Raw genomic sequence first — 22,886 nt, 5'->3', positions numbered from 1 at the left:
AAACTAGAACCAAATAGTCCAGACCATTCACTTCCAGGCATAAAAAGCACTGTAAAAGCCTGAAAAACAAACTTTTCTTCCTGGGTGGTGCTCCCTTCAAATACAGGTTCAAGAATCCAGATTTATGTACTCCAATTGTAATGCCGTGCAGTAGAAGAGATCATGATGTGCTGAGCCATGAAGTGCTAGAAAAGACCCTTGCAATTACTGTAATAGGATACTGCTAATCACCAGTTTGAGTCTGCTCTTACGGCTCCTGAGAGCATCCCAGAAGGAAAGAAGGGTCCTCCATGACTGTGCTGGCACACGCTTCCCCAAGGGCTGAACTCACCTCATGAGAGTGCATGTTCTGAATCTGTTTGCAGAGAAAAAACATTTCTCCCATTCTGTCTCTCTGTACTTCTGTGTAATAAACACCACCAGCTCCATGCATGTGCTCCTTCAGGCCCTGCCATCTGCCTGATTGTCCTGGTTTCAGTTAGAACAGAATTAATTTTCTTCCTAGTAGCTGGTGGAATGCTGTGTTTTGGCTTAGGATGAGAAGAGTGCTGATAACACCCCGATGTTTTAATTGTTGCAGAGCAGTGCTTATACCAAGCCAAGGACACCTCAGACTTTTGCTCTGTCCTGCCAACAGGCAGGCTGGGGGTGCAGTAAGAGCTGGGAGGGGACAGACCCAGGACAGGTGACCCGAACTAGCCAAAGGGGTATTCCATACCATCTGACGTCATGCTAAACAATATATAGGGGTGGCTAGCCGAGGGAGGGGGCCGGACTGCTCGGGGTTAAGCTGGGCATCGGTCAGCGGGTGGTGAGCAATTGCATTGTGCATCACTTGTTTGTACATATTATTATTAGTAGTACTATTATCATCATTGTATTATTATTATTATTATTATTTTCCTGTCTTATTAAACTGTCTTTATCTCAACTCACGGGCTTCACTTTCCATTTCTCTCCCCCGTCCCAGAGAGGGAGGGGGGAGGGTGAGCGAACGGCTGCGTGGTGTTTAGCTGCCAGCCGGGTTAAACCACGACACTGATAGACGAAGTCCTGAGCATGGCCATTACCATAACTATTTCTCCTACAAACTGCGTATTCTACATCCCTGCAAACAACAGGCAATAAAAAAATTAGCGATTCACAATACACGTGTATTGTTTCTCAACATCTCAGAAGGCCACCAAGCATATGAGGAGTATCATAATTGGAAAAACACTGAGAAAAATGCTTGAGAGTTTGAATAGTGGTGGTATTGGGTTCAGCCATTAGTGGCTTGTGCATAATGCTGCGTCCACAAACTGCTTTGGCAAGCTCCCTCTCAGGCCATTGTGTGTCTGTCATGTATTTCATGGAAACCCTAGGCTGAGTGAAAAGGACCGCAGCTGCTTTTGCTGATAAAAGAAATCACAGCCATTGAGTAGGTTCTGTTTTCATTTGCTGCCCTGAAAGGTTGCATGCTTAGTAAGATTTGAACTGTCTGGAGCTGATTTTTTTTTCATATTTGTCTGGCAGGAAGCGAGAGCAAACACTTGTTCCACTCTTATCATGCCTTTTTGCAGTTACTTCGTTATTTGTTTGAGCTTCACATAAAACAATTGTTTTGATACTTGAATTCTTTAAAGGGTGTTGAATTAAAGCTTCTATTTAATCCCACTAATCCAATTAATTGCCAGGCTGTAACACTGTGCTAAAGTGTCAGGCTTTTCAAGATTCAGACCCTGTGAATTATAAACCTTCACAAATACACAAGCTCAGCCTAAAAGTCATTTATGATGCATACATAAATCACGAGGAGAGACTTCAATGGGTACCATACAACAAGCATATTAGCAGAGAATTCCCACTTTGAGAAATACCCACACGTTCTATCCATTTTTGCTCTCCTCCTTTGACTATCAGAGAGAATGGGGACAACATTATTTACATAGAAAAAGGGAGAGGAATTTGAGAGTGAACTGCATGGCCGCAGGAGCTAGCAGCCCAAGGTATCATCAAGTAACTATTTAAAAGCAACAATCAAACCAACAATTTGGACAGAGCTGATCCCACATTCCCCATGCAGCAGAGGCTAGCCTTAAAACTGCCGGTTCACTGCTGCTCCCCTACCCACACGCTGCAGTGAGAGAACAGACTGCCTGATGCTTGTTCCCTGCAGCCTGAACTGCCTTAGAAGTTGCAAACATGCATTTCCTTAATGAAGGGGTTTGTTACAACGTCACCACTAAGAAGGGAATTACAGCCCTGACTCAGACAGCCACAACCACCAAACGAGGAACCCTTGTGAAGGCCAGACGAGCTACCTACGGGGCAGCATACGTTAGTACCTTGGCGTCCCATGGCCTGCGTACTGTGGAGGGTGCTGCACCCCACGGGATGGCGTGAACCCCCTCTGGGCCCAGGTGACACCCCGAGGCAGGGCCGAGATGCCCCTCGTGGTGCTGGTTCGAAGCACAAACAGCTCTGGGGCTGGCTCAAATCCTTACAGTGTTCTGCCACGTTGCAATTTATAAACCCAGGCAAACAAGTAGCTAAAATTGAGGACTTGTATCACAAAATTGTGACCTGTAAATTCTGCCTTACTGCATAATATGTATTTGTAAAACAACTCGTGTTTTCTCAGTAGTTAGTAGTTAGAGCAAAAAGAAAAATAGTGCATTCAGTTAAAAAAAAAAAAAAAAAGGGTCAGGGCAAATACTGAGCTGCTGTAAATGTCTCTAGTCCCCCTGGACACTATGGAGATAGCTTGATTTATAATCTGCTAAGTTTTTTTCCATTACTATGGAGATCTGTAAGATATAATAATGTATTAGATGCTCTAGCATATAGATGCCAGGTTTACAAATAAAATTTCAAGGTGGAGGTTTCTTTAGTTGTATGGAAATACAAGAACTGAAGTTGGTTTATTGATAATGATGATTATTTTATGCTTTGGTAGTAACTGGGAGCCCCAGGAAAAAAATCTCTATTAGCTGTAGTGATACTGTATTCAACACGGGGAAAAAAAAAAAAAAAAAAAAGAAGCCTCAACTGAAAAGTGCTTGCAATCTAAGCTCCATCTGCAACAGGAGTCTCATGGTATACATTGTCCATTACCCAATTTTCTTTGGCACCTCTTCTACTCCAGCTATCATCTCCTGTATGTATTTGTTCTGCCTTCCCCTGCAGCTCTATCCCGAGGGAAATTACACTTTTACATTCTTGATCAACAAGTAAAGCTCTAATGTTTCACTTTAAAGCCATGTATCTCAGGCTTTTATGTTTCTCTTTAAAGCCATGTATCTCACCCACACTGACATTTCTTGCAGTCGTCATCACATCTGTTCCTTCAGCTAACCATTTCTTAATAAATGCACAGAATGTGCCTGCAGCTACCAAACAACCACCTCCTCAGAGATTCATGGGTGTTTCTAAAGTTCATTGTAAGCACTGGGAAGATTGTTAAATGGTTCGTTCCTGTCAGCACAAAACTGTCTAGTACTTAAAGAACCATTGCTAGTGCTGCAGAGACTACAGATGGTTCTGTAAATTAATTGTTTACATGTATGGTGGCCCCAAGACTATCCCAAAGCTTCTTCAAGTTGTTAGCACACAAGGTTTCTTATACCCTTTCACCTGCTGCATTAAATCAGATAAGTTCTTTTAATTTCATAACTTTCAAAGTTGTTCCTAACACACTCTGATGATGGTGGTATAGAAAACAAAGCTGTGAATTATATCTCTTCTAATTGTAATGCTAAAACCTGGCTGCTAAAGCCAAAAGCTATTTCTGAGATACTACAGAATGGCAAAAGTACTACATTATCCAGTTTTAATACTTTGGGGGAGAGTATATTCTTCCGAGGTTGCCTCAGAGCTTGAAAATGCAAAAGGTTTCTTGCAGTTATGCTACTTTTGCTATGAGTGACACTGAGCAGGTAACTATACTGCAGTAACATGAAAAGTATTTTCATTTTCAGTGAGGTGGATGACTTTTCTGGAGTTTATTTCTACAAGTAAATGTCAGTCCCACCAACCAACCTTTTAAAACCTCTTGTAAGTCCTGCTGTGCTGTTTGCTATAGACAAAAGCTCAGAGTCCTGTTATTAACAGATCACCAGCTGTGCAACACTCAACAGCAATTTTGTAGCTGCTGCTGAGAGTATAAGCAGAAAGTGCCCCAGGGAGAGTGAAACTAACAAAACAGAGCACTGTGGATCTCCCCAAACATCTTGCTTCATTAGGGAAAAAAAAAAAAAAAAAGGCAAGAGTTGCAGAAATTCTGAGGTCTGCAAAAGGTGCCTCGAATGACACTTAAGTCTGATGGGTTCAGTTCAATAAAGGAACAAAGTTTAGAGCTCACTTGATCACAGTAAATAGGGGTAAAAGATTTTTGTCAGAGATCACTTGGTCTGAAAGACGGTGACAAACTGAAGAGAGATATATTGATAGGAAAACTGATCAAGCATGACTGATAAGCTATGGAGCATGTCCCTGTGACTTGGGCAGGCTTTCCCCTCAGCAAGAGGCATCTCAGGGGAGGGATGTCGGCTCACGGGGAGGCAGCAGGCCTGTTGCAGAGTGTGAGGGGAAATTCTGCAAAGTTCTGTGTTGCTGCAGCCTGGGCTGTGGCGAGTAACAAAATGGCCTTGGGGGCCACGCATCAGCTGCAGGAAGGCGTTTTACAGAAACTGGGACATATTTAAACTTTTTACAGAAACTAGGACACATTTAGACGTGCGGAAGGCTGAGCTTGTTTTACAGAAGAGGTGTTTTGTGCCGTGGCTCAGCAGTTTTGGCGCACACGGCTAGGACCCCCCTGCCACCCCTCAGGGCCGGGCCCGCTGCTCCCCGTCGCCATGGCAACGGCCGCAGGCACGGAGCATGCCGGGCCGAAAGAAAACGCAAGGGCAAAACCCTGCTGGAGCAGCCAATGACAGCTCGGGAGAGCGGTGGCGACGCCCAATGATCGGTGGGGGGGCGTGGAGGGGGCGGGCCCGGGGGCAGGTCCAGGGGCGGCCCGCGGGGAGCACCCGCAGAGCTCGGCGGGGGCCGGGCCGGGAGTGCGTGGGACTGCTGCTGCCGGAACGCCGGGCCGGGCTTCGCTCCCCGCAGGCAGCCATGGGCGAGCGAAAGGCGGTGATCAAGAACGCGGACATGTCGGAGGAGATGCAGCAGGACTCGGTGGAGTGTGCCACGCAGGCGCTGGAGAAGTACAACATCGAGAAGGACATCGCCGCGCACATCAAGAAGGTGAGCCCCGGGTCACGGCCCCGACGGCGGGAGGAGCCGGGCAGGGGCAGCGCAGCTGGGCGAGGGGCTGAGCTGGCCCCGGGACCCATCTGGGGCAGCAGCGCTGCCTTGCTGACCTCGTAACTTTCTTTTTTGTCCCCTTCCCACCACATTTGAGACAAACTGTTCGTGCTAATGCAGAACAGATGGTTCGGCACTTACTGTTTGTCAGTTCTTCTCCGGTTCGTACTTGGAGCCAGATTGAGCTGTAGGTTCGAGCTGCAAGATGGAGATGAGCAGACTCTTGCATGTTCTCACAAGAAGTCTCTTCGTCTTGGGGCTGGTGGACTCCACAATACACAGGCACTGGCTGTAAGCTTCTATTCATACAAGCCTTGTAGCTACGAGTTTATCTGAAACTCAGAGCAGTCTCCAAGTATGATGTGTAGAAGGAATATTCTCATGACATGAGATTAAGGATGCAACAGAGAATTTTCCATTAAGAGTCCTTTCAGCATCCTCATTAAGAATTAGCTAGTGAAGATAAATTAATGGCTTAATTTCTATAGCTTTAGAACAAAGTTCTTTAAAGTTACCATTTAAAATCATGGTATGACTTCTGCAGAAAAGTTTTTTTTCCCTGAACGTATACATTTTGAAGTTATTCCTGCTTTGTTAGGAAGCTTTTTTTTTTTCTTGGTAAGCAACAGAATGTACTAAGACAACAGATGATCCTTGCACTTAGGAGCATATGCTGCTCCTTAATTGCTTTCTTCAGAGAGGGATACTTGCTAACAAGTTACATATCAGTGCCAAAATAAATGTTAGTACAAGCAATGCTAAATTCCATGTTCTATTTTCTGCAGGAATTCGACAAGAAATACAATCCCACTTGGCACTGCATCGTGGGAAGGAACTTCGGCAGCTACGTGACTCATGAGACCAAGCACTTCATCTACTTCTACCTCGGCCAAGTTGCTATTCTTCTTTTCAAGTCTGGTTAGCTCCGGGGACTCCTCCTGACACTTGCGTCTGGTTACAGGACTGCACACTAAACCCAAACAGCCTGCTACCTTCAGCCTTCCTAAGGAAAGACCTCGATCTTCAGGTCTTTGTTGTATTGTTAATGGTCAGGGATTTTGCTGTAGTAGCTGTTATTTTCATTGTGGCTATGAAAATGTCTTCCTTGTATTTATTTTCTTTCAAAACACAGCTTCTTTGCTAATAAAACTACTGGAACAGTTTGTCCTTTAAGACTCTTACTACCCTTCTGCTGTCTTAGTGTTTGCATTATCTCTTTATTCCCCTGTGAAGGAAGGAACATCCCCACCCCCATTTTTCCCCTAAACCCACAGCATCTGAATCCTGAGCTAATCTATGAATCCACCGTCAGTCAGTAAGGAAGAACAACGGGATTTTTTCCTGAGAGAAGATGAGGAAAAAAATGCTTTTTGAATCTCAATAAGCATTTTGGTATGTATAACCTCCAGTACAAATTCTGGAGTTCAGCTACGTTGTGTTGGGAAGAAGTTGCTTTTCTGATTTGGGGAAAACTGGTGAGCAAAAACAACAGTTCTTTTATTTCCCACTCTTCAAACAGAGGGGTTTTCACTTTTTTATTGCACAGCTGTCGCTTTAGAATACAACTCAAACTACTCAAAGCTAGAAAATATATTTTTTTACTCTTCTTATTTTTTAATGTATCCTGCGACAGAAGGATCAAGTGTTCAATAGTTTAAAGATCAGAAGCAAACGTGTGGTATTTTTATGGATATGTTCTACATGCAGCATTGACAGAAGAAACGTATATTCACCTGATTTGATATGTAGGTGAACATACATCATCGCATCCCAGAATAGTTATTAAGTTACTATTCCTCAGAAGGGTTTCCTTTCTTTTAAAAATATTAAAATACTGTCTTAAATTAGAAGTAGTTGATGCATAGCTGTTTTATTTTGTAAGCCTTCCATTTGTTTGAAAGAAATAAAAGGATCATGGAAAAGCCCCTTAAAGTCCACATGACTGAAAGACAATGACAGCTTAATACAGGTTTAATAAATCCAAGTTACTTCTCACCACTATGACAGCCCCCTTGAGGCCGAGTACAAGAAAGGAGGTATCTCAGCTGAAGACTATTTAGTCCGTTTCTGTACCCACATCAGGTGTAACTGAAGTTTCTCCATTAATTAGTAATGCTCAGTTCTGGCCACGTCCTTTGTGGTGCACTTGAACAAATGCAAGTGTACAAAACCAGTCACAGAAATCACTTCATCCTCAGGTCTCGAGGGGAAACAGGTTGCTGACATTCTTCCGGGCCTGTCTGCTGAGCAAGTATCTGCTGCACAAGCTCTTAAAGCTTTCCTCTTCTATCTTCATAGAGTTAAAATTCCAAGCTTTCAGATTACTCAGGAAAATTGTACTTCCTGTGTTTTGCTACACAGTAGGCTCATAGTTTGAAACCTGAGTGAATGGCAACTATGCCAGAGGATAAATTCTGATAATCCACTTTAAAAAACCCTGCATCTTCTATCATTTCCTTCAGCTCCTCCTGAAAAATAATAGTTCCATGATTACAACCACCTGAAAGCCTATAAGCCAGCTGCCTCCACGATTCTGGTGGGACCGTGTCTTATGTATCAGTGCATCCAGAGAAATGTCTTACCTGAGGGGGGAAGCGTCGGATGCTCTCCACAAGATACTGGTAAGACTTCCAGTCACCAGCGATTATTTCTCCCAGAACAGGGATAACCTGGAAGCTGTAGAGATCATAGAGTCTGCAGAGACAGAAATCATGCACAGATTAATACAAACAAGTTTAAAACCAAGCATCTTCAATATGAGTTGATCTCTTTGCCACTATGCTAGGTCCAAATTTGGTTTTAAAGTGCACAATGAGAAGGCTGCAAAGTGTCTCTGTCTCTTGCCCCGGCTGAGTGCAAGCAAGTCTTGTGACGTGGCGTAAGGCGTCACCATGTTCCTACCTGGAAAGGAGAGGGTTGCTGACTTGACTAAATTCGAGGCAGAGAAATCTCCCTCCTGGTTTCAGCACACGATAGGCCTCCTGAAGTGCCTGAGACAAAGCAGATGTGATGAGTTTGTTTCTGTAGAACAGCACCTGTCTGCTGTCATGCCAAATGACAACTCAGTAATGAACTGAAGGGAGTAAAGAAAATCCTGACTGGCGATCTCCAATGTGTACTTGAAGAGAGGCATCCCAAGACCATCAAAACCAAAACAAAACCGAAACACATAATGCTCCTGGTGTTAGGTAAATAGATTTATACCATGCTTTATGTTGAAGTGATGATATTAGGGATGCATTTTTCATTCTCTTTTTCCCTGCTCTCAGTTGATGAATGTTTGCCAGCACAGTTCTTGTAATTACAGACCAAAGGAAAAGGTGACTCAGCTAGAAGAAACTGAAACTGAAAAGAGGACATGATATAAATATATTTCTAATCAAAAGACAAGACTTTATTCAATTGTGAGGCACATCAAAGGATCAAAGAAGAAACGATCCTGGGTTTTGGAAGAACAGCTTGTGAGAACAGGGAGGAAGGAAAGGGAAGAAAAGAAACTTAGAGCTACTTAGAAAATTCCATCCTATATCCAAAACAAACCAGCCAAGAACAACTAGAAATGTTCTGTTGACAACTATGCTTTTCCATATTAGAACAAAGAGTTGTGTTCAACAGCCTCTGCAGGTTCTACATCTGCTTGGCTTCAAGCGTCACGTTCCTAAGGGATCAAATATAAACAGTACACATGCATGACGAGAGCTCTAAAAGAATTGGACCTTCAATGTGTTTTGCATCAAGTCTCCAGGGAGCCATGCTACCAGACTTCTGTATCCAGTTCCCTTGAAGAGCTATAAGGCAAGAGCCTGTGCTTCAGAAGGGTGCAGATAAAGCACCGTGGAAGACCATCTGCATTAAAGAAGTTCAAAGACACACATTTCAAGGTGGTTTGGACACAAATGCTACACCTCCCATGGAAGGAGCATTGCCAAGGTTGTAACACACTCCTCCAAAACACAGAGTAGCCAACCAGACACAGGTGATCTACCCTTTCTTCACCCACAAGACAGCTAGTTGTTCCCAAAGGACTGACACTGTTTAGAACAGAGAGAACTCTCCCTAATTAAAATCGCATTCATTCTTCACGGGGAACCATACTACCAGCCAGTGTAGGCACTAAGTGGGGCTGAACAGATTAATTCGACAGCAGTGGTGGCAGCAGCCAGCTGCTCCCCACTTTCTTCTCTGGAAGCTCTGCTGGCTCAGGCAGGTAAATAGAATGAGGCAGAAAGCATCGACCCACTGCAGGTGGGATGTAGGTCAAGTGCTTCAGGAAGATTTGGGACAGGCAGACTGACTGCACTGTCCGTGTGTAGGTCCTGTAATATCACAGGTTAAAAGACAGGGAATGCAGCATTCAGCCCTTTTTGCCTTGGGAAGAGATTGTGTGGCTTGCCAAGCTGGAAAGATTGGGTGCAACCAGTATAAATCTAACTTTTATGACAAAGGTGGAGCATTTAATCGCATTCTTCATTCAAACATGCTGCACAATATGTGCCACTTATTTTAAATGTCTTGGGAGTAGACAAAGATGTTTCTTTATCCAAAGATTAGGCTTCCTCTGCTAGAAGAAAAAGGATCAGATGGATTGTAAAGACCCTGTGCCAGCACACACTATAGCAACTTACCAAATCAATACGAGTTACATTTCGTATTCCAAAGGCAATTGTGTAAACATCAAATTTATCGTCATCAAAGGGCAGCTCTTCAGCATTGCCAAGCACCCAGGACAAGCCTGTAATGAAAGCCAAGGACACAGTATTGAACAGGCCTTATATAAATGCTGGTCCAAAAAGACTAGAACTTCTTTATTCCAGAAGGAAATATTTATTAATAAATATTTAAAAGCAGTGATTCATTTTTGATGGAGGAAAAAACACTTTGGTCTATACTTACAAATATTTCAGTGCCCTGTATTGCAACAGATCTGCCAAAACATCCCTCTGCACACGTGCATGCTGTGTGCACAGTGCCTTGGTCTGCCACCAAGATTTCACCCCAGTCTTTAATTGTAGCGGAAAGCCACACAAACTGGCTGCTGGCTGTTGCAAAGCTGCAAGAGGAGACTCTCTACTCAAACAGCGACTACCGACAGCGACTAATCTTACCATGCAAAAAGATATAAAACACCGAAGAAATGTAGGTAGAAAGTTTCCATGATTGAAGAACATGAAAAGCCACACTCCTCCATCAGCACATGATCCTGTTGCAGCTGTGCTGTTTCCCAAACACCAACGGATCATGGCCACGTCTATCTGTGCAGTGTTAGGCTTGTCCAAGCTATTTGTGCCAAAGTAAAACTACTAAGTTTAGAATAAATAGTTCTTAAGGTCACTTTTTGGTGACCCTGATGCAGAAGAAAATATCCTAACAGAAAGAAAAACAGGAGTTTTCTGCAATGGCAAGCAACAGTTCAAAGAGCAGTATGCTAGAAAAAGGCATGGAGAACAAAACAACAGAAAACCTCAGCTGCTGCCAGGAGGCATTCAAATTTCATTTTTACAAAGTAGATACAGTTGTAGAAAGTGTAGTATAAAACGATGCATACAACATTATCAAAGCAGTAATTATTAGTCTTATTTAAACCTAGGCAGTTTAAATAGACCTCTGAGAAGAGAGTACCAAGAAAAGGTTCTGAGCAACAGGAAAACTACCCCTCAGAATACACTGTTGTGAAATCACAGGCCAGAAGTTTGTAAGGGGATAGATGAAAGGGCTGTTGGTATTGTGCTCTACCTTGACTTCAGTAAGGCCTTTGACACCATTCCCTACAACATTCTCCTCAAGAAACTGGCTGCTCGTGGCTTGGACTGGCCATGGGTTTGTTGGGTTAAAATCCCATCTAGATAGCCGGGCCCAGAGTCATGGTGAATGGAGTCAAATCCAGCTGGAGGCCAGTCACTAGTGGCGTCCCCCAGGGCTTGGTACTGGGGCCGGTCCTCTTTAATATCTTTATCGATGATCTGGACGAGGGCATCGAGTGCACCCTCAGTAAGTTCGCAGATGACACCAAGTTAGGTGCATGTGTCGATCTGCTTGAGGGTAGGAAAGCTCTGCAGGAGGATCTGGATAGGCTGCACCGATGGGCTGAGGTCAACTGCATGAAGTTCAACAAGGCCAAGTGCCGGGTCCTGCACCTGGGGCGCAATAACCCCAAGCAGAGCTATGGGCTGGGAGAGGAATGGTTGGAGAGCTGCCAGGCGGAGAAGGACCTGGGAGTGATGGTGGATAGTCGGCTGAATATGAGCCAGCAGTGTGCTCAGGTGGCCAAGAAGGCCAATGGCATCCTGGCTTGTATCAGGAACAGCGTCACCAGCAGGGCGAGGGAGGTGATCGTCCCCCTGTAGTCAGCTCTGGTGAGGCCGCACCTCGAGTACTGTGTTCAGTTTTGGGCCCCTCGCTACAAGAAGGACATCGAGGTGCTTGAGCGGGTGCAGAGAAGGGCGACGAAGCTCGTGAGGGGCCTGGAGAACAAGTCCTACGAGGAGCGGCTGAGGGAGCTGGGCTTGTTCAGCCTGGAGAAGAGGAGGCTCAGGGGCGACCTTATTGCTCTCTACAGATACCTTAAAGGAGGCTGTAGTTAGGTGGGGGTTGGTCTGTTCTCCCACGTGCCTGGTGACAGGACGAGGGGGAATGGGCTAAAGTTGCACCGGGGGAGTTTTAGGTTGGATGTTAGGAAGAACTTCTTTCCTGAGAGGGCTGTGAGGCATTGGAATGGGCTGCCTAGGGAAGTGGTGGAGTCACCATCCCTGGAGGGCTTTAAAAGCCATTTAGATGTAGAGCTCAGTGATGTGGTTTAGGGGAGGACTGGTTAGTGGTAGGTCAGAGGTTGGACTCAGATTTTGGAGGTCTCTTCCGGCCTAGATGATTCTGTGACTCTGTGTTAAGCGAGGAGCCGAGGCACACGCAGCACACCCTACCACTCCTGCTGGACAAAATGCACGATCAGCAACTGTGCAGCACATGTGCTTCTTTTCAGTGTGCACAGCCCCCATTGCTGGCTAACAAATACATAGAAATGTACGCACTGGGAAACAGTAAGAGAAAACCAAGCCCCTTGCAACTTTAAGGAAAATAAATTTCAGACCTCAGCCGATCAGCATGTAAACAAACTCGGAAGTGAATTTACTAAGACAGAGAGAAATCACATGAAGAACAGCAGTCAGGACATACTCAATGGGTATGTGCTGAACGAGGGAGAAGAAGAGGTAAGAAATCAGAATTGTGGCGCAGCAGGGAAGAAGGCTACCCAGGCAACAGGATGGCAATTAAGCCTCAACAACTACATTGTACAGAGAAAGAAAATTAGAAACTAGATGTATGTATTTTGAGAACTTGATATGTCACAAAAATACCTGAAAATTGAAGCCAACTGAACAAAATGCTTTTTTTTTATAGTGGCTGGGAGGCAGTATCAAGCTTTATTTCAGATCCTACGCTATAGCCACGAAGCACTTATACTTACAGTGTTGGTACAGTTGAGGTGTTCCCAAACTATACTGCATAATGAGCTCTGGACAGGCTTGCAAGCTGCTCAGAGAAGCATGATACATGCAGCCTGCCAGAGTTGGAAGAACCGATGCTTTTACAATGAGTTTACTATGCCAAGAGAAGAGGGGGAGGCAGGCAGGCAACGGCCTGAAGTAACCCACCAGCTGAGAGCCAGAGCAGCTGAGAGAACCTGCGTCAGCAGCTTTTCTGTCAGCCCCTTTCGCTGCTGAGCTTTGTTTTACGTACTTCAGCCTATGTAATTTCCAGGCAAGAACTTCACTTCTATCTGCCTGGAAGACCTTTCTTGCAAGGCCCTGTCTGCTCCACACGCACACACACCCCTTGCACCAGGAGCTGCCAACAAGAGGTAAGTGCAAGGTGGGTCACTGGCCGCAGCTGTGAGTAGAGTGGTGAGGGGGGTGTGGGAGCAGAGCACAGTGGAACACACGGGACATCTCACAGCACATACGCAGAGGCTGCCCAGGGCATTCCTCATGGTGGCTACCCAGGAAAACAAGTTTGAGGATGTCCTGTATACTTTACTTTGCTAATATATTTGGTAAATAGCCCTAATTGACAAAATAAACTACTATCATACAAATGCTGAACCACAAAAGCAGGACTTCTTTTAGTATACCTTACATCTTAAAATCAGGCTAAGTCAGCATTGGTGTGGTCCACAACAAATTCTAGGTAACAGTAAATTAATCCATTGACCTGCAAACTAACATTTAATATAATTCAGTTTCTCTGACTATTATTTCCACAGTTAGAGAACGTGCTAAGTTTTGTAGGTTTACAATACACTACCATTCTTGCATTTTTTATTTGCTGCCTTAATTCTCAGAACTTTAGTGCAACTGTTCTAAGGCTGAGCTCTGCTGTATTATCTGCCTTAATAAAATCTGATTAGTTTGCACAAATATAAAGAGTAGGCTTAGGCTATTTGGCCAGTTTTGAATATCCAATTGCTGGATATCAGACCTCACGAACACTTCCATGCCTGTATTCCTAAAAGCTCAAGAGGATCGCTGTATATTTGAACTTCATACTACGTGTGTCTCACTGGAAAAGTGATTTTGCCTTGACAAATATGAAAGCACAGCTTTGGCATATACCAGGGCTATATACTTCATGCTGTAATCCTGAAGTGGTGATTGCCTCGTGGCCATTACACATCACATTCTTGCTATCTAGCACATTACTGAAATGGTAAAATGCACGACTTACCTTCAGAGTACCCAAGATGCTGTGCTCTTTGCTTCCCAACTTTTAACATTTCTTTGTTAATGTCACAGACCACAACTTGGGAATCCCCTAGTGGCTTAACTCTTTCTTCCTCGTAACTCTTAGAGATTTCTTGCCACGACAAATTCTGATGGCGCTTAAGCTTCTGTTGGAGTTGACGTTCTCGTACAGAGCGAACATAATTAATAAATCGAAAGGCAATGTCACCTGCATTTGTTTTAAAAGAAAGATAAATGTTCCAGAATGTTTCCTGAACATGAAAGTACTAAAACTGCAGGAAATTGGAACATAAAGCTCTGAACATCAAACTTACATATTGTACAGTAAGTATATAAGTAAAGGGAATATATTAAAAGCAAACAGGAAAAAAATTAAATATATTAAAAGCAAACTTTCTGCAAAAGGAAGTAGTTTTTAACAGCATGCTATGGCATTACTGTAATGATTTCAGAGCCTTGGAGTAAGATATTTCAGAACACAAATAAGTTAGCTCTCAACCTCTCTTCACTGTAAATCTGCTATAGTATTGTAGTAAATCAGATAGATGTTTTACTGGTTTTAAAGACAGGGAAACTAAGGCAAAAAAAAAAAAAAAAAAAAAGGTTAGGCAACTCAAGTCTGAGCAATCTCAATCAGTTCAAAGATAGCGTGGTGTGGTCATGTGGCACTCACCCAAATTATTTACCTGTTCCTCCAGCAACATCAACAAGAAGCGTTCCTGGGGAAGGATTCATTTTATGCACGAGGATATCCTTCCACACCCGATGAATCCCCAGAGTCATTGAATCATTCATTACGTCATATTTCTCGGCCACATTTTCAAAGACCTGATAAACTGTAAAGAAAGAACATAAGAAGGAGATGCAGTTTAATTAAAAACGCTCCAGTGGAAAGAAAGTGTCCTTTTTTTTTTTTTGCCTGGTGGAGGTCTGCCACCATGTGGAACTGAGAAAGATCACTTGAAAACTCCTTGCACCAGAAAAACGACACAATCCCATTGACCTTGCTGCCTGACAAAGCTGTCTTTGGAGAAACACAGCCTCTTCCCGTAACCCTCCCGGAACTCTGGGGGGAAGGATCGAGCTGGGACAAGGCAGATGGGGTTTACCGAGGCTCCCGGTAACGTCTCAAAGCAAACACCCGGCCCCACCACCCCTCCGGGAGCCCCTTCACCCCCACAACCGACGCGCACCGGGAGCCTCGGCCGGCTCCCCCCGGGCCCCGCCGCAGCGAGCCCCCGGCCCCCTCACTTTTCTCCCTCCTCTCCTCCTCCGATACGTTCTGGAAGCCGAAATGCGTCTGGGGCCCGGCGGCGAGGCCCCGGGCGAGGCCGAGGAGCGCCCGCAGAGCCCCGGGGCTGCGGGCGAGGAGCAGCCGGGCCGGGCCCAGCCCCGCCGCCGCCATTTTGAAGGGCGCGACCCGGCCCAGCCCCACCGGGCCCGGTGTCCCCAGCGTCCCGCGGCCCTGCCGAGCTCCGGAGGTTTTTTAATTTCACCCGTGAACCCCCCCAGGGCCAGGCACGCCGGGTGTTTGTCGGTCCCCGGGGCCGAGGGGACGCGGGAGGGGTTTTGGTTCCCCCTCAGGAACTTTAGCGGGAGGGGTCTTGGTTCCCCGTGGGGAATTTAGCACAATTTGGGGAATCGTCTGCTGAGATTTTTTTTTTTTTGTGCAGCGAACGCCCTGCTTGTACATGGGAGTCACCCGGGAGCCTTTGAACTGAATAGATACGGAGTTACTGAACGGATGCGGAGTTTCTGAGCCATGCGTCACGCCGGGAGGTGAGGTCACGGCACCGAGGAGCGGGCCCGGAGCTGCGCTCCCCCAGCACGGGCTGGGCTCCAGCCGCCGCCCTCCGCCCTCACACCCCCGGGGCCTCCTCGCGTCCTGCGGGCGGAATTGGGCCAAACCTCCCCGTTTTCACCCCGTGTTCTTCACAGCACGGTACCCGCACAGCACCACACGTTATCCTTTCGGTGCCTCGGGCAGGGGGAGCCACGAGCGGTGCCTACCGGAGGAGTTACCGGGGGGGCCTCGCACGCTGCCTTCACGGACCGGCCGCACGGACGCGCCGGTTGGGGCGGCTCAGCCATGACGGGGGGGGAAAGAGGAGGCCGAGCGGAGGCTGCGGGGCACCTGAGCGCCCCCATTCCCGGCCTGCCCACGAGCGCGGCCCCACGGACACGCCGTGCCCCGGGCCGGCCCCACGGGAGCCCCGGGAGCGCCGAGCCCGGCGTCCGCACGGCGCCGCTCATCGCTATGGCAACGGCCGCAAAGCATGCCGGGCTGAAAGAAAGCGCAGAGAGAAAGCGCTGCGAGACAGCGCGTTCCCGGCCAATGAGCGCGCGGAGCGGCGCCGGGGGTAACCAATAGCCGGCGGCCGGCGCGGAGAGGGCGGGGCTGGCGGCTGAGGGAGGCGGGTGCGGCGCGCGCGGGTCGGTTAAACCGGCGCGGCGGCGGCGCGAGCGGAGCCCCTGAGGTGCGTGTCCGCCCCCCACATCCCCGCCCGCCCGCTGCGCGCTGCTCTACTGGGGCTGCACCTGCTCTGCGACCGCGAACGGTGAGGGAAGGGCGTGGGGAGCAGAGCCCTGAGGGGCTGGGGCTCGACCGGTACCGGGAAGGCTGAGGGGGGGCGGGCGGGGCGCGGCTCGCCCCTTCCCGTGGTCCCCGGGGGGATGCGGGGAGCGGCTGAGGGGGCTGCGCCCCCTCCCGGTGGCTCCCGGCCTGAGGCGGAGCGGGGCTGGGGGGGATCGGGAAGGGCTGGGAAGGACACGGCTACGCTCCCCTTGCTCGGGGCTGAGGCTCCTCGGAGCAGGCGCTGAGCTGAGGCGGCTGCGAGTGGGGCTGTGCCCTGCCCCTGAGCCGCCCTGCGGGGCTGCTGCGCTGCAAGCGGCGTGGTATGGCCGGGTGCTGAGCTGGGCGCTGCGGGAAGCCCTGGGGAGCGGTGGTGGTACCCTGGGAGATTGCTCGGCAGGTGGCTGCGCCTGTAACTTTGAATTTCGGTCTTCGCCTCGATTCAGGCAATCATGAGTGACCGAAAGGCAGTGATCAAGAATGCTGATATGTCGGAGGAGATGCAGCAAGATGCTGTGGAGTGTGCCACTCAGGCCCTGGAGAAGTACAACATCGAGAAGGATATTGCTGCGCACATAAAGAAGGTGAGGGTCTGGTTGTGGGGCGTGCTTGTGTGCATGAAAAGTCAGGCAGGCGAACGTTGCTAGGCAAGTAGCTCTAGAGAAACAAGTTCCAGAGATACTAGATAATCAAGTTGGGCTTTCCCTGTAGGCTGGTGTCCTTATGTTCCTTTCCCCACCCTTTGCATGGATTTTTGTGGTCCTTCTGCTCTCCCCTTGCAAAACTTTCCACTTAAGCGTTTTCCTCCATTATCTCCCTGTCCAGGTTAACAAAAAAGTGGCAGCTGACCTGTCCCTGTGACTGATCTGCCAGGACAAAACACTGGCCCTATTGAGCTCTCCTATAGCTTTTCTCTGAGAGAAAGCCTGTTTTACATAGTTCTTGATTTCAGTTGTATTGAACTTAATCTTCAGGATCTGTTCAGTTCTGTACCTGGGAAACAAAAATTGCAGGGAAACATTCTTTTTGGCAAGTCTACTGTACTCACGTCTTTCTTTATGTAGTGACCAAAGCAAAAAATATATATATCAGCCACTGAGGTGTTTTTTCTGTTGGAAAAGTCTGTTAATCCTACACTAAAAAATAGAAGGTGGGGAAAGATCTAGTTCTGATTATATTTCTTTCATCAATTCAGATTAATGGAGAAATGGAGTAATCTCAGTGGAAGCTAAACTGATTTTTGTGGAAAAGCAATCTTAAAAGTAACTCAGCTAAGCAGAATGGCTGTTCTCATCACAGAAAACTTGTTTTGCTGTTCCCATAGTACAGAGAAGCACTTTTTTTTTCCCAGATGCAGGAAATATCTAAGATAGCAAAGAGGGAGTTTAGCCTGCTGTGTGCCAGGTACTTTCTGTGGCAGCTACTGGAAGCTTCTGGAGAAGTTTGCCTGATGTGTGTGAACATGTCATGGAGATTTGCTCATAGCAGTGGTACGACAGCTTGTAGCAGAGTTTTCCTGTAGCTGCCCCTCAGTCCCTGTAGCACCCATGTTGCAGAGGAACAATGAAGCCGAGATAATGGCTTAATCCCCACAGATACAAAACGAGTGGCGAGGCTTTTACTCGGGGTTATGGTTCCAGATTATGGTTATGTGTTATGGGGGGAGAAATACTACTTTCCCTGAGCAAAGGAAATATTTTGAGCTTATTCCTGATTTGATAGGGAGCATGGGGGGGGGGTGGGGAAGGGTGTTTTGTCTGACTAAGCAGCAGGTGAATAAGTTGTAAATAAGATAATCCTAGTATTTAAGAGCATCTGCTCTTCCTCTAATTGCCTTTCTCCAAGTGAATACCTGTTCAGAAGAGTTCTTAATTCCGAGTGATCTATTTTGCAGGAATTCGACAAGAAATACAATCCCACTTGGCACTGCATCGTGGGAAGGAACTTTGGCAGCTACGTGACTCATGAGACCAAGCACTTCATCTACTTCTACCTCGGCCAAGTTGCTATTCTTCTTTTCAAGTCTGGTTAGCTCCGGGGACTCCTCCTGACACTTGCGTCTCGTTACAGGACTGCGCTGGCTCCTATGACTGGTTACTTTGGCCTTCCCGAGGAAGCAGACCTTGGTCTTCAAGGGCAATGGCAGGGACTGTGCTGTAGCAGAAGGTGTTACATTGTGGATATAAAAAGGAAAAATACCAAAAAAAAGTCTTCCTTGTATTTATTTTTTTCTAAAAGGCTTCATCTTTGCTAGTAGGGCTGTTGGAGGAGTTTGGCCTTCAGGAGTTCTCTAGCCTCATGCAGTGTTGCCTCATTTCTGCTCGTGCTGTGAGTACTGATGGTGTTTTGTTCTCCCTGTTCCAAACATCTCCTATTTTTATTTTCTTGTGTTGCTGGATTTACTAAAAACCACGGCTATGCTGTCACAGAGCCTGAGCTGTTTCTTTTTCTGCTGATGCCTCTTGGAGATTTGATTTGGAAAATAAACGCCAAGCCCCACCCCAGCTGCCAGCTCCTTATTTCGGGACCCGCCGGGAGGGCTGGGAGCGGCCTGGCCCCTGCCGGGATGGGGGGGGGGGGGAGGGAACTACAACTCCCAGCGTGCCCCGCGCCCTGCTCCATCCGGGTCCCGGCCGCCGCTGCGCCGCCATTACGGGGCGCTGCCGTTGGTGCTGCCCGGGGGGCGGCGCCGTTCAACGGGCGGGGGCGGGCCTCGGGCTGCTGCGGGGCACTGAGGGGCCGGGGAGTGCTGCGGGGCCCGGCTCGGGGCGCCCAGCTGGGCGTCCGGCTGCTCTGTGAGGTGTTAGGGGCCATGGGGGAGCAGAAGGCGGTGATCAAGGACACGGACATGCCCGAGGAGATGCAGCAGCAGGCCGTGGAGTGCGCCGTGCTGGCCATAGAGAAGTACAGCCTGGAGAGGGAAATCGCCGCCCTGATCAAGAGGGTAAATGTCTGCTGCTGGCTGCCCGTGCAGCGCTGTGTGGGCAGCAGGAGCCCAGCGGGTGGCTGTTGGCACGCTGTCTGGAAAAGCCAGTTCCATTCACACGAGATACGTGGGGCTGTGGGCTCACTTCCCGCAGTTCCCCCAGCCCTACACGTCCCATTCCTGGTTCTGCCCCTTCTCTTTTGCAATGCCTTCATTTTAAGCTTTGGTTCACCAGCTTGGTGCCCAGGGGAGACAGGAGAGAGTCTGACCTGTCCCACAGCTGGTTGGTAGAAACCAGTTGGTTGTGCATTTAAATCCGCTGGAGCTTTCTCAACCGTTTTCACCTATCACTTAAATTTTGTTCAAGTGGGTCTTAGGGTTCTGCTCCTGTTTCTGTAGTAGTTGTGCAGGACTGACTAGCTGGTTCAAAATTTGCAGTTAAAAGGTATTTTTCTGCAAAACTTTTTGTATTTGTGCCCCCTTTCTGTGTGCTGACTTCTGCTAAAAACCCGAGTCTGAGGGCACTGTTAGGTGTGTGTGAAAGAGAATGATGCCTGCGCAGATCTATTTCTGATACGGTTTTGGCTTTACCAAATGGAGACATCTAAGGGTTTGCTGGATCTGAGCGGTACACCTGTTGGAAGCTCTTTCAACTAAATAGTGCTGACACATCTGTTGGGGACGTCTTCCTTTCTGCCATCCTAACAGAGCTACCAGTGATTTTTTTTTCAATTTGCAAGAAATACGATCTTTGTTAGTGCAGATCAGAGGGGTTGGTTCACGGTTTGTCAGATTTTCCACGTGGCTCCTGGTTGGAACCTGAGGAGAGCGCTTAACCAAGGTTGCAATACCTGACAGAAATGCTTGCGTGCTCCCACGGAGTTTCCGCGTTTGAGAGCTGTTGGATATGACAGCGTATGATTGCCGACCGGAATGTTCTGCCTTTAATAGACCTGTATGAATATATACATATATATATTAACTGTGGCAGGCTCCAGAGTGTGATGGGACAATGGCAGAACATAACTGCATGACCTGAAACTTAACAGGTGTAGTGTGAGGTCGTGGTTTGACATTTTTGGGGAAATCCCTGAGGTTACCCCTGCTCAGCTAGGACGTGCTGAGGTATTTTTTATTTGTTTCTTTTGTCCAAGCAGCCAGCGAGCTGTGAGAGGCCAGTAACAACCTTAACAGCTCCTGCTGCTTCTGAGACTCCTTTCCAAAAGTGAGATTTGTGAGGTGGAGACAATTCCTAGCGGTCTTTCCTGCAGGAGTTCGAGAAGAGGTACAGCCCCACGTGGCACTGCGTTGTGGGGAGGAAGTTCGGCAGCTACGTGTCCCACGAGACCAAGCACTTCATATTCTTCCTCGTGCGCGGCCTCAACGTGCTCCTCTTCAAAGCCGGCTGAGCCACGGGCTGCTCGCGGAGCCGCACCTCACTGAACAGAGACCTGGGCACGGGTGATGCGGGGCCATCCCTGCTGGTTTTGCTGCGTTTAGGGGAAAAACAGCCCCCAAAGGCCTTTGTATTTATTTTCTTTCCAGAGTGAGCTTCTCAGCTAATAAAAACGTTATGTGTTTTAGGAGCTTTAGGGCTGTTTTAAGAACTTTAGGGCCATCTTAAGAGCTTTAGGGCTATTTTAAGATCTTTAGGGCTATTTTCTTTCATTTCCTAGCGAAGTTTGCCCCCCTCGGGCCCCCTGAGTGCCGCCCCCAGCCCCTGCTGCAGGGGGCGCTACGGCCCGGCCCGGCCCCGTTGCCATGGCGACGCGTGGGGGGCGTGCCCGGCTGGAACGGCCCCACTGCCGGGTGTCCGCCGTAGCCAATGAGCGCGCGGAGCGGCGGCGGTGTCGACCAATAGCTGGCGGGCGGTGAGGGAGGGGGCGGGGCTAGGGCTATAAGGAGGCGGGAGCGGCGCGAGCGGGACCGTTAAACGGGCGGCGGCGGGGGCGAGGTGCGGGGCGCAGGGGGAGGCGGCTGCGGCCGGCCGGCCCTGAGGGGGCCCTCCCGTGACCGGGGTCGGTGTCGGGCGCGCAGGGGCCATGGGCGAGCAGAAGGCGGTGATCAAGGACACGGACATGGCGGAGGAGATGCAGCAGCAGGCCGTGCAGTGCGCCCTGCGCTCCCTGGAGGAGCAGGGCGTGGAGTTCGACGTGGCGGCGCGCATCAAGAGGGTAAACGGCCGGCCCCGGCGCCCTGCCTGACCCCCGGGGGGGGCTGTGAGTCCCTCGTGTGCCCCGCGGGCCTGCTTCTCGGCGTCCTCCCTCCCCTTTTTCCTTCACGACCCCTTCCAGCCCTTCCCTGCGCTCCCCAGCGGTCTCTCCCGCAGGAGTTTGACAGGAAATACAACCCCACGTGGCACTGCGTTGTGGGCAGGGATTTTTCCAGCTGTGTCACTCACGAGACCAATCACTTCATCTTCGTCTACCTGGGTCACCTCGCTGTGCTGCTCTTCAAGTGCGGCTAGAGCCGCGGACTGCTCCCCCGGCTGTCCTCTCGTAACCCAGCTGCGTGCTGACCCAGAGCCTGGCGCCTGCGGCCTTACCGAGGAAGCAGATCTTGGGCTTCAGGGGTGACAGCAGGGATTTTGCTGGGGTGATGGGTTTTCTTATTGTATCTGAGGGGAGGATAGCAAAAATAACCATTCCTTGTGTTAACTTTTTTTTCCACAGCCAGCTTATTTGCCAATAAAAAATGTTGTTCTGACTTTGAGAGTTTTATGACTGTTTTCTCTCTTTCTCTAGTGTTGCTTGCGCTACTTATTTCCCTGTGAATGTGAATGACTGGCTTTCTAACAAAATCCTTTCTCAAATCCAAAACATGTTACACTGCGGTATCCACACTCATAACTTCATCAGTGTATCTAAGAATAATAAATCCCAGTTAGGGACAAACAGCAGCTAAAAGCCCTCTTATGTGGCTTCTGTTAGAGGGTTATGTGTTAATTCTGTCTGTGTCCCACTTTTTTTTTTTTTTCTTTTTGGTAAGAAAACTGTGAACTGCTGTCTTAGCGAACTTTGAGCTCTTGCCTCCAAAATAATGAGAAAGGGATCAGCAGGTATGGATACTCATTAAAATACATTTAGAATCTCTGTTGCCTTTAAAATGTTAAACTTTTTTTTTGCTTTGAAGGAGAAGTTTGGAAGTTAAAAAAGTCTACAGATAACAAGTGTTACAGTTCAGTGGAGGAATGTGATCCTTCGCGCCCTCTCAGACTCTGCTGTTCGCACACTGACTCCCGGTGCTGCCCCATGGCGCCTCCCTAAGACGTAGCAGGCCTTTTATTTCTCCTTTTCCCCCTGTTTTTCCCTTTTATCCCCTTTTTTTCCCCGTTTCCCCCCATGGCCCCGCGCCTACATTT

The 22,886-nt window shown here is 48.2% G+C and overlaps 5 protein-coding genes across 7 annotated transcripts; 4 read left to right on the top strand and 1 right to left on the bottom strand.

The window, feature by feature from the left end:
* Positions 1 to 5,036: 5,036 nt before the first annotated feature.
* LOC311216064 (dynein light chain 1, cytoplasmic-like) lies at positions 5,037 to 6,455 on the top strand. Its single transcript, XM_084297594.1, has 2 exons — positions 5,037 to 5,232; positions 6,078 to 6,455. Exons 1-2 carry the CDS (start codon positions 5,101 to 5,103, stop codon positions 6,213 to 6,215), a joined length of 270 nt encoding a protein of 89 aa, XP_084153720.1. The 5' UTR covers positions 5,037 to 5,100; the 3' UTR covers positions 6,216 to 6,455.
* Positions 6,456 to 6,922: 467 nt separating this feature from the next.
* On the bottom strand, positions 6,923 to 15,481 carry COQ5 (coenzyme Q5, methyltransferase). The gene is made up of 7 exons (XM_084297071.1): positions 15,279 to 15,481; positions 14,714 to 14,863; positions 14,011 to 14,235; positions 9,918 to 10,024; positions 8,194 to 8,282; positions 7,875 to 7,986; positions 6,923 to 7,760 (listed from the first exon to the last, which is right to left on the bottom strand). The coding sequence occupies exons 1-7, from the start codon at positions 15,430 to 15,432 to the stop codon at positions 7,659 to 7,661; spliced, it is 939 nt and encodes a 312-aa protein (XP_084153197.1). The 5' UTR covers positions 15,433 to 15,481; the 3' UTR covers positions 6,923 to 7,658.
* Positions 15,482 to 15,700: 219 nt separating this feature from the next.
* On the top strand, positions 15,701 to 19,098 carry LOC311215747 (dynein light chain 1, cytoplasmic). Of its 3 annotated transcripts, none has more exons than XM_084297073.1 (3): positions 15,701 to 15,806; positions 17,046 to 17,183; positions 18,494 to 19,098. In XM_084297073.1, exons 2-3 carry the CDS (start codon positions 17,052 to 17,054, stop codon positions 18,629 to 18,631), a joined length of 270 nt encoding a protein of 89 aa, XP_084153199.1. In that variant the 5' UTR covers positions 15,701 to 15,806; positions 17,046 to 17,051; the 3' UTR covers positions 18,632 to 19,098. The 3 variants fall into 3 exon arrangements, with proteins under 3 accessions (XP_084153199.1, XP_084153200.1, XP_084153198.1); XM_084297074.1 differs by lacking the exon at positions 15,701 to 15,806 and adding an exon at positions 16,449 to 16,504; XM_084297072.1 differs by lacking the exon at positions 15,701 to 15,806 and adding an exon at positions 16,456 to 16,585.
* Positions 19,099 to 19,411: 313 nt separating this feature from the next.
* LOC311215766 (dynein light chain LC6, flagellar outer arm-like) lies at positions 19,412 to 20,934 on the top strand (the record flags this gene model as incomplete). Its single annotated transcript, XM_084297097.1, has 2 exons — positions 19,412 to 19,543; positions 20,797 to 20,934. The coding sequence occupies 2 exons, from the start codon at positions 19,412 to 19,414 to the stop codon at positions 20,932 to 20,934; spliced, it is 270 nt and encodes an 89-aa protein (XP_084153223.1).
* Positions 20,935 to 21,498: 564 nt separating this feature from the next.
* On the top strand, positions 21,499 to 22,198 carry LOC311215765 (dynein light chain 1, cytoplasmic-like). Its single transcript, XM_084297096.1, has 2 exons — positions 21,499 to 21,699; positions 21,855 to 22,198. Exons 1-2 carry the CDS (start codon positions 21,568 to 21,570, stop codon positions 21,990 to 21,992), a joined length of 270 nt encoding a protein of 89 aa, XP_084153222.1. The 5' UTR covers positions 21,499 to 21,567; the 3' UTR covers positions 21,993 to 22,198.
* Positions 22,199 to 22,886: the final 688 nt, after the last annotated feature.

The sequence above is a fragment of the Netta rufina genome (genome assembly GCF_964035555.1).
Source record: "Netta rufina genome assembly, chromosome: 17".
NCBI classification, from domain to species: Eukaryota; Metazoa; Chordata; class Aves; order Anseriformes; family Anatidae; genus Netta; species Netta rufina.
This window is presented reverse-complemented; position numbering and strand designations above follow the sequence as displayed.

Coding starts and splice junctions, on each gene's coding strand:
- LOC311216064 (XM_084297594.1), top strand. CDS start 5,101: ATGGGCGAGCGAAAGGCGGTGATCAAGAACGCGGACATGTCGGAGGAG. Junction 5,233..6,077: donor TCGCCGCGCACATCAAGAAG/GTGAGCCCCGGG, acceptor TATTTTCTGCAG/GAATTCGACAAGAAATACAA.
- COQ5 (XM_084297071.1), bottom strand. CDS start 15,432: ATGGCGGCGGCGGGGCTGGGCCCGGCCCGGCTGCTCCTCGCCCGCAGC. Junction 14,864..15,278: donor GGAGGAGAGGAGGGAGAAAA/GTGAGGGGGCCG, acceptor CTTTCTTTACAG/TTTATCAGGTCTTTGAAAAT. Junction 7,987..8,193: donor AGCAACCCTCTCCTTTCCAG/GTAGGAACATGG, acceptor CTGTCTCTGCAG/ACTCTATGATCTCTACAGCT.
- LOC311215747 (XM_084297073.1), top strand. CDS start 17,052: ATGAGTGACCGAAAGGCAGTGATCAAGAATGCTGATATGTCGGAGGAG. Junction 17,184..18,493: donor TTGCTGCGCACATAAAGAAG/GTGAGGGTCTGG, acceptor TCTATTTTGCAG/GAATTCGACAAGAAATACAA.
- LOC311215765 (XM_084297096.1), top strand. CDS start 21,568: ATGGGCGAGCAGAAGGCGGTGATCAAGGACACGGACATGGCGGAGGAG. Junction 21,700..21,854: donor TGGCGGCGCGCATCAAGAGG/GTAAACGGCCGG, acceptor TCTCTCCCGCAG/GAGTTTGACAGGAAATACAA.